Source organism: Ostrinia furnacalis, unplaced genomic scaffold (assembly GCF_004193835.3).
Source record: "Ostrinia furnacalis isolate ACB-3 unplaced genomic scaffold, ASM419383v2 OfSCF7550, whole genome shotgun sequence".
Lineage (NCBI taxonomy): Eukaryota > Metazoa > Arthropoda > Insecta > Lepidoptera > Crambidae > Ostrinia > Ostrinia furnacalis.
Genome location: NW_021137789.1, coordinates 1 through 9,969, shown reverse-complemented (window position 1 = coordinate 9,969; position 9,969 = coordinate 1). Strand labels below are relative to the sequence as shown.

The 9,969-nt window shown below is 46.8% G+C and overlaps 1 protein-coding gene across 1 annotated transcript in view; it reads left to right on the top strand.

Annotated features, from left to right (window-relative positions):
* LOC114365060 (structural maintenance of chromosomes protein 1A-like) overlaps positions 1 to 9,085 on the top strand; it is a 17,019-nt gene extending 7,934 nt beyond the window's left edge. The window contains exons 7-14 of the mRNA XM_028321513.1: positions 1,436 to 1,597; positions 3,256 to 3,467; positions 5,165 to 5,339; positions 6,214 to 6,336; positions 7,283 to 7,414; positions 7,527 to 7,592; positions 8,064 to 8,197; positions 8,782 to 9,085. Coding sequence (XP_028177314.1) covers positions 1,436 to 1,597; positions 3,256 to 3,467; positions 5,165 to 5,339; positions 6,214 to 6,336; positions 7,283 to 7,414; positions 7,527 to 7,592; positions 8,064 to 8,197; positions 8,782 to 9,085 — 1,308 coding nt within the window. The remainder of the gene's footprint in view (positions 1 to 1,435; positions 1,598 to 3,255; positions 3,468 to 5,164; positions 5,340 to 6,213; positions 6,337 to 7,282; positions 7,415 to 7,526; positions 7,593 to 8,063; positions 8,198 to 8,781) is intronic.
* Positions 9,086 to 9,969: the final 884 nt, after the last annotated feature.

Below are 9,969 nucleotides of genomic sequence, written 5' to 3'. Positions count from 1 at the left end.
GGCTCACGAGTTTGATTCGCTTATCCTTGTTCGTCCCAGCCGTTCCTTAACTGCGGTTGCTGTACCTCTTCCTGGCACTCTCCTGAACGACTCTGTGTTACTTAATGTAGCTGCCCCTCTTCCTTGTACCCTCCTGTACGATTGCATTGCTTAGCTATATGCCTGGTCCAAGGTTCGACGCCACAAAATCAACTTTGTACGCGTGAAAATAGTTTAAATACTATTTTCCGTGCTTGCAACATTTTTCTTTACTGCTTCGCCTCTATTAGTCGTAGAGTGATTGTATATATCCTATAGCCTTCCTCAATGTATGAGCTATTCAACACAAAAATAATGATTTCAATCAAACTAGTAATTCTTAAGATTAGCGCGTTCAAACAAACAAACAAAAAACTCTTCAGCGTTTTAATATGAACTTGTTGTTGTTGATTTTTGGCGTCGAACCTTAGACCAGGCATACGGCTAGGCAACGTAGTCATGCAGGAGGATACAAGGAAGAGGGGCAGCCACAGTAGGTAACACAGAGTAATTATACGTATATTTTCTACTTTGCCGAACTTTAGCGCGAGAACGGTTTGTCCAAAACATATGAATTTGGTCTTATTCAATGCAGGATTAAGTGCCCTTCAACCGTCATGAAGACCACTTTTTGATCGGGTAAGTCCTTTACGCGGTATAACCGGAAAACCGAAAAAATGCCTCTTTCGGGGGCCCCCACCACTTAAGCACAACTCCGTCGAAATCGAAAACTTAGGAGAATCTTAATGGGCAACCAATGAAGCCATTAAAACAATAAAATCTTTTGTAGGAATTATTTCCGATTTAAAAGCTAATTCTACTGGACTAAACATTGTTACATAACAACATGTACATTTAAAAATAACATCCTTTATCATAAGGATTTTCTTAACCTATACTTTGAATTTGAAATAGACAACTTGAAAAAATCGAACTAACTAAGGCGGGACTCGAACCCACGCAGTCGCCCGGCATGCGGAAGATAGTGGGTTCGAGTCCCGCCTTAGGTAGTATGATTTTTCAAGTTGTTTTTTTTAAATTAAGTTCGAGAAGCGACTCTATTCTCTAAGAAATGTTAATAAGTTTGAATTTATGAATATAAACTTCTGCTGGCCCATCGTAATATAAACACTTAATTAATCTTATTATAGACCAGGTACTTGGCAATGCCCGTAGCTGATCTTTAATTTTCCAGCTTTTAAGCTGAGGTGGAAAAAGCACAAAATATAAGTAATAATAATAAATCTTTGGACAATATCACACAATGCCAGCTAGCCCCAAAGTAAGCAACTCAATGCTTGTGTTATTGGTGCTAGCTTAACGGATATACTACTTATATACTTTTTTTTTAGAGAATAGGTAGTTCTGTATGAGATTGTGGGACTTTATGGTAGTGTAAGACGTGTGTTGGGTGCAGGCCGACGTGGGCGAGTGCCGCGGGCGCGCGGCCGAGCTTCAGGCGCAGCTGGAGGACGTGGCGGGGCAGCTGGGCGACGCGCGCGTCGACAAGCACGAGGAGGCGCGCCGCCGCAAGAAGCAGGAGATCGTCGAGAGCTTCAAGCGGGACATACCCGGCGTGGTGAGTGCTGTTCGCGCCTAAATGGCAATGCCAGATTTTGTATGGAAGGTGGCGTCTTTTTTTTCGCGCGGCCATCGACCAAACTTTGTTTTTTGATTACAAAATAGTGTAATAAACCAAACTTACTATGAAATGACTACCTCTAAACTCAGTGTGAACTGAGTTACGAGCGTTAGAAGTTTTATGATTTTACATACTAAATTTGCTTTTTGCGCGCAAGTTTTGTAAGAAATTGCAACAAAATAGTGAGATTGTATGTGTAAACAAACAATACCATCCATTAAAGGCTCCAGACATCAGTTTGGAGCAGAATCAGCGCAATAAAAAAATAGCGCAATATTTTGTTGCAATTTCTTACAAAACTTACGCACAAAAAACAAATCTAGTATGAAAATCATCAAACTTCTAATGCTCGTAACTCAGTTCAGACTGAGTTTAGAGGTATACATACATGCAATAGTAAGTTTGGTTTATTACATTATTTTGTAATAAAAAAACAAAGTATGGTCGATGGCCGCGCGAAAAAAAAAGACGCCACTTTCCATACAAAATCTGGCATTGCCATTTAAATACCCTGGCATGCGTTCTAGAAATTTCGACCCTATCGACGAATGAAAACGGTTCCCCGAATGCGGGCCCTGTGGCATGCGTTCCAGAAATCTCCCGCACGCCGCATGCGGCACCGTACATGAACGGAGAGCGGTGAAGGCAGCCGAAGATGGAAGATCGGCCGCGCTCGGCAGTCTTCGGTTTTTTTTCTAAGGCCGGCAATACAAGGACAGCTCGAGCGGTTAGTCAGTGATCAACATACACGGACCGCTCTTGCAGTCAAGAGTCAACAGCTTGAAGCTGCCAGTGATAACTGCTCGAGCAGTTGGTATTAACTGCTCAACAATTTTGGAAATATTGGAAAAACTCTGCAAATCATCAAACCTACTCTAAATATTTATTTCTTGTAGTAAACAGTGGCAACACACTTAGGCCGCGTTTCCACTATGCCGGATCGGCAGATTTGTCAGACGAACAGAGTGTTCACATTACACCGGATCCCGCAAGAAAATGGGACAGTTAACGAGTCTACTTTTATCAAAAAAATACAAGTCGAATGACGCGAGGGACCGTTACTGGACAAACTCGTTCACAGTGCGCCGGTCCGGTGGTTCTGCCGGAACTTCGCAGTAACAAAACACTCGGTAACAATGCCGATTCCGGGATAATGTGAATAGCTTCATATAAATTGTACAGCAACTAGCCCTTCCGGGAGTTTTACCGGTCCGGCAGATTTGCCGCTCAGGCGTAGTGGGAACCGGGCATTAGGCCTAGTTCACACAACAACAATCGCGCGGTCGCTCGGGCTTAGGGTACGGTTACCGCTTCAGGTCCTCGCCAAAGAGAACCCAGAAACCACCCGGCTGTCGCGCGTGTTGGAAACAGGCCTTACTGTGACGTAGATCACGCCCGACTGAGCGTGGCGTATTGTGACGTCACTCGGTCAGATTGCGCCCGGTCGTCTTGACCTCTCGTTCTGGGTGGAAGAATACTCTTAAAGCTTTAATATCTCAGACATTTTTAGTAATAATAAAATAGTAAAAACAGTAATTTTGTAATTTTTCTTAGATGTTGATTGTCGGTCACGCTCATTTCCTCTTTGCCCGCAGTACGACCGCATGATCAACATGTGCCAGCCGACGCACAAGCGCTACAACGTGGCCATCACCAAGGTGCTGGGCAAGTACATGGAGGCCATCGTGGTGGACACTGAGAAGACGGCGCGCCGCTGCATCCAGGTCCTCAAGGAGCGTATGCTGGAGCCCGAGACCTTCCTGCCGCTGGACTACATCCAGGCCAAGCCGCTGCGAGAGAGGCTCAGGTGAGACGGCGCTGCATCCAGGTCCTCAAGGAGCGGATGCTGGAGCCCGAGACCTTCCTGCCGGGAGACTACATCCAGGCCAAGCCGCTGCGGGAGAGGCTCAGGTGAGACGGCGCTGCATCCAGGTCCTCAAGGAGCGAATGCTGGAGCCCGAGACCTTCCTGCCGGGAGACTACATCCAGGCCAAGCCGCTGCGGGAGAGGCTCAGGTGAGACGGCGCTGCATCCAGGTCCTCAAGGAGCGAATGCTGGAGCCCGAGACCTTCCTGCCGGGAGACTACATCCAGGCCAAGCCGCTGCGGGAGAGGCTCAGGTGAGACGGCGCTGCATCCAGGTCCTCAAGGAGCGAATGCTGGAGCCCGAGACCTTCCTGCCGGGAGACTACATCCAGGCCAAGCCGCTGCGGGAGAGGCTCAGGTGAGACGGCGCTGCATCCAGGTCCTCAAGGAGCGAATGCTGGAGCCCGAGACCTTCCTGCCGGGAGACTACATCCAGGCCAAGCCGCTGCGGGAGAGGCTCAGGTGAGACGGCGCTGCATCCAGGTCCTCAAGGAGCGAATGCTGGAGCCCGAGACCTTCCTGCCGGGAGACTACATCCAGGCCAAGCCGCTGCGGGAGAGGCTCAGGTGAGACGGCGCTGCATCCAGGTCCTCAAGGAGCGAATGCTGGAGCCCGAGACCTTCCTGCCGGGAGACTACATCCAGGCCAAGCCGCTGCGGGAGAGGCTCAGGTGAGACGGCGCTGCATCCAGGTCCTCAAGGAGCGAATGCTGGAGCCCGAGACCTTCCTGCCGGGAGACTACATCCAGGCCAAGCCGCTGCGGGAGAGGCTCAGGTGAGACGGCGCTGCATCCAGGTCCTCAAGGAGCGAATGCTGGAGCCCGAGACCTTCCTGCCGGGAGACTACATCCAGGCCAAGCCGCTGCGGGAGAGGCTCAGGTGAGACGGCGCTGCATCCAGGTCCTCAAGGAGCGAATGCTGGAGCCCGAGACCTTCCTGCCGGGAGACTACATCCAGGCCAAGCCGCTGCGGGAGAGGCTCAGGTGAGACGGCGCTGCATCCAGGTCCTCAAGGAGCGAATGCTGGAGCCCGAGACCTTCCTGCCGGGAGACTACATCCAGGCCAAGCCGCTGCGGGAGAGGCTCAGGTGAGACGGCGCTGCATCCAGGTCCTCAAGGAGCGAATGCTGGAGCCCGAGACCTTCCTGCCGAAAGTCAAAATTTCTTTATTTGTTTAGACTAATAAATAGTTCTTACAAATCGTCATTTTGCTCTTAAGGAGCCTCTACATGTCTCATAATCTTTTTACCCTACCAGCGCTTCGAGACCAACATTTGGCAAGTGCTGAGAAGAAGCGCCGCAACAAACTCAGTCACCACTGTCTGCCGGTTAATATAAATAACAAGAAATGGCAGTAGTAGGTACATTCGATTCAGGAGCAGTTCACTGAATTTACCATGCATTCTTGTATAGTGTATAATGGGTATACAAAATTGCGTGGTATTAAACAAGGTAGTGACGTGCTAATATCTAGACTTACAGATTACATACTTAAATACTAGTAGAAATGACTCGCATACATAAATTGGAATAACTTGGATTGACCAGTCCCCGAAAGCAGCGCCTGTTCACAGACATGACGAGTGAACCAGCCATCGCTTCATCGCTTATTTACTCTGATATTGACGTCGTGTACTCCAGGGACATCAAGGAGCCCAAGAACGTGAAGCTGCTGTTCGACGTGCTGCGCTTTGAGCCGCCCGCGATCCACCGCGCCGTGCTGTTCGTCACCAACAACGCGCTGGTCTGCGAGACGCCCGAGGACGCCTCGCGCGTGGCCTACGACCTCGACCGCATCAAGAACTCGCGCTACGACGTATGTACCCGAACTGTACACTACTATAATACCGTCTCGTATAGTTCAGTACTGTACCTTACAGTACTGTACATTACAGTATTGTACCATGTACCGTAACCTAACGTATTACGAGGAACATCACTCTGAATCGTGATTCAAGATGATGACCACGACCACTCTGACAAGAGTGTACCGACTGAGAAGAAGAAGAAGAAGAACCCTGTACCGTACACTATAGTACCATCTCTTACAGTTCAGTACTCTCCCGTACAGTACAGTACATTATAGTACCGTACCGTACACTATAGTACCGTCTCCTACAGTTCAATACTCTCCCGTACAGTACAGTACATTACCGTACCGTACAAGTCAAACCTTAATTTCGAACTCCTCCTATGTTCTTCTGATTAATTTCGTTGCGGGTCCAATGACAGTTTAACTTTCCCCCGGGACAAACTTGACCTTCATTGGTTGGGTTTTTGTGGCGGTCAAGCTGTAGATCCTGGCTACACAGGAGTTGCAGTGGTGGGAACGAGAGGTGGGAATAGTCCCGTACCGTACACTATAGTACCGTCTCTTATAGTTGAGTACTCTCCCGTACAGTACATTATAGTACCGTACCGTACACTATAGTACCGTATCTTAAAGTTGAGTACTCTCCCGTACAGTACAGTAACCTCCCGTACCGTACAGTAAAATCTGGTTGGTGCCGTACTCGGTAGCTCCAAGGCCACCACAGCCGGAACAGTAATGTGTAAACCTCACACCTCTCTGGTAGGTGTGGGTCCACATTGTATAACTGCCTAAATGGTAAGAGCTAATGTCAATGTGCTAATGTGTTTATGCTTAATAAACGATTGAGTATTGAAAATAAGTAAAATGTATGTCATAGGCGCTAGCTCTGGACGGCACGTTCTACCAGAAGTCCGGCATCATCTCCGGCGGCTCCTTGGACTTGGCGCGCAAAGCCAAGCGCTGGGACGAGAAGCACCTTTCACAGTTGAAGGCCAAGAAGGTATGTCTAACTTTTTGTGTGGCATAAAGAAATGCTAATCCGTGGCATCCGTAAATAAAGAGGCAATGGGCAGGGCACATAGTACGCAGAACCAGGCCTGTTCATCTCCGCGAGTTTACATCGAAAACAAAACACGCACGACGGCCCACCTACGGGATACTATTCGACAAGGCCTCACATACGAGCGGACATTGACTCACGCACGCGTATTCTTGTGTATGATGGAAGAAAATAAAGAAAATGGTGTACTAAATACTGTGCAGTATTTAACTGCCTAAATAATAATAAAAACACAGAATGTACTTTTTTAAGTTGCCTCAAGACACTGAGAGGTAAATTAGTAGTTAATATTATTCATGATAATTCATGCTAAATCATGTATTTCCTCCGCCATTTTCCGCAGTTTGGCACCTCACGTCACATCATTTTACCGAAGTCAGCCCTATAGCTTCGGCGCAGTGCCGATCACTGACGTTTGTCAACAAAATGGTGCTTGACTCTTGAGACAGGCTAAATTACACCATATTGTTAATGACATTGAGCATAATTTTTTTTAAATACCTTCGCGAAGTAAAACTTCTGTACGTAGTACTTATTATTATTCTGTGGCAGAACTGAAGCCCGATGGGGCAGCAAGGTGGAGTCCGATGGAGCGGAGGCCACGTACCAGAAATTGCAGCGTGAGACGTCCACCCACAAGGTGGACTGACGACCTGATAAAGATAGCAGGAAGGCGCTGGATGTAGGCCGCTACCAACCGTGCGATGTGGAAGTCATTGGGGGAGGCCTATGTTCAGCAGTGGACGTTCTATGGCTGAAATGATGATGATGATAAAGAAATGCTTTTTCTAAACTTTTCGACGTTTGTTGCGGCAAAATATTTGACGATTTGTAAGTACTATTTATTAGTTACAAATAAAGAAACTTTGGCATTGACTTTTCGCAGGAAAAACTGACAGAAGAACTTCGCGAGTCTATGAAGAAATCGCGTAAGGAGTCAGAGCTGACGACGGTAGACTCGCAGATCCGCGGTCTCGAGTCGCGTCTCAAGTACGCCATCACCGACCGGGACACCACGGTAACCTCATTAATCCTTTCCTTACCGGTTAACAATAATATTGTTTTAAACTTTCATCCTTAAATTTTGAGTTATCATTCAAAGATTTAACGGAATTCCGTTTTTGTTACAGTTGAAACAAATAAAAGCTCTCGACGCGGAGCTTGCAGAGCTTGAAAGGAAAATGGATAATTTTGGTGTGAGTAACTGAACATTTTTATCGGAAATTCTTTGTTTTCCAATTTTCACACCATAAAACCCTCATTCTATTTTATTTCCTGTATTACTTTGTAAACACATACAATGTTACTTTTACTGAGACACTTCGGAATTCAACAATGTCTATATTGCTATTCTCAAATTCAATATTGCTAACAAAGTATTTTAAAAATACTAATATTTTAGCACGGAAAAGTTACGTAACTTATACAGTTACATCACATTTTTCTTATAAAAGATTATTAGTAAAATGTTTGTGTTACTAGTGGGCTCACCACAATAGTCGAGCGGTTCGGTTGGATTCGGACCCGCGCGGTCACGTTCCTATCCGCCTATCGTGGCTGTAATGTCAACAGATTGCATTTCCTTTTGTGATTTTCAGTAGAATCAATTCGGTCGGATCAATATGTAGGCTCATTTGAAAAGTTTAAAGTAAATAAATAATTTGCAGCCGCAAATCGAGAGCATCGAGCACACGATCCTGGAGCGCGACGCCAAGATCCAGCAGGTCAAGGAGAACATGAACAACGTCGAGGACGTCGTCTTCCGCGGCTTCTGCAGGGACATCGGCGTCGCCAACATCCGGTACTAGTCACCAAATTCATCATCATCATCATTTTCAGACATAGGACGTCCACTGCTGAACATAGGCCTCCCCCAATGATTTTCACGATGGCCGGTTGGTGGCGGCCTGCATCCAGCGCCTTCCCGCTACCTTTATGAGGTCGTCGGTCCACCTTGTGGGACGTCCTACGCTGCGCTTTCCGGTACGAGTCACCAAATAACGACTACTATAACGCGTCACACTTACTATCACGGTTACAGATATTTATTAAGGAAAACCGTGTGTGTGACTCACGTGCAAGTTATTAATCTGTGCACAAACAGTAGTCGCCTCGGCAGACGGATTTTGCGCCTGCGCACGCGCAAACGTGGACCCATTTTAATAAACTATGACGTCACGACGCATAGCAGTAAGGCTGAGACCACACTACGGTTTTTTCCCGCAAGCGGTAAACCGCGAGACCGCCCGAAATGTATGTCGAGTCGCGGGAAAAAGCCGCAGTGCGGATGCTTGCATTTCTTTTACTTTAAAAATCACGTGGTTATAAACCGCGGCGGCTTAGCCGTAGTGCGGACTCGGCCTAACAAGGTCCTTCAACCCGCAGGCAGTACGAGGAGCGCGAGCTGCGAGCGCAGCAGGAGCGCGCCAAGCGCCGCATGGAGTTCGAGGCGCACATCGACCGCATCGCCTCCAACCTCGAGTTCGAGCGCTCGCGCGACACGCAGAGTGAGTACCCGCCTGCTGACGTAGCTGCAGGAGCCGCATGGAGTTCGAGGCGCACATCGACCGCATCGCCTCCAACCTCGAGTGCCGCATGGAGTTCGAGGCGCACATCGACCGCATCGCCTCCAACCTCGAGTTCGAGCGCTCGCGCGACACGCAGAGTGAGTACCCGCCTGCTGACGTAGCTGCAGGAGCCGCATGGAGTTCGAGGCGCACATCGACCGCATCGCCTCCAACCTCGAGTTCGAGCGCTCGCGCGACACGCAGAGTGAGTACCCGCCTGCTGACGTAGACAGGGCTTGAGCCATTATGGGGCAATACCTTCCCTTACGATTATCTTTGCCCTATCATAACAATTACCAGAAAAAAACAGCTTTCATTAAACCTCCAATTATCAAATCGAGATACCTACTATTGCCTATGAAGAAGTTTCAATTTTAAAATATAAGTAAAACTAATAATCATTGTGAAAGAATAATGAAAATTATATCTACAAATATAGCCTGACCAGGAACATAAAAACCCTGGCTTAGAGGCGCTTCAATTGCATTTGATAGTGCAACACTGGGTACAGTCGTACCTGTATTAAATTAATAGGCTAACTTTATGTATCAGGATTCAGGATTATAGGCTTATTTAATATTTTCATAAATTAACAAAAACGTATTATATTATAGGTAAACTGGTTTAAATAAATTAAATGAAACCATCAATCGAGCAAGTAGGATTTTATTATTATTCATCAATAATCAAATTCTGAACTTGAATATTCTACTACGTCTGCTCATGAACGCTTCAAACTCGGTACTTCTTTCCCAATTCCATAAAATTCAATACTTACAAAGTGACAAAAAACTTTAAAATAGGGGCATTTCACGCGAAGCGGACAGCGAAAATCAAGTCAGGTTTTGGATTTTGTTCATATTTGGATTAAATGTACTGCTATATGACCTGAATGGATGTGCATCATTATAATTTTTTTATGAAGCTTAGTTTATTTTTTATGAGCGTTCAAAAAATTGCTAAAATTTTAGGAACAGATTTTTCAGAAGCTATTACTGTTATTATT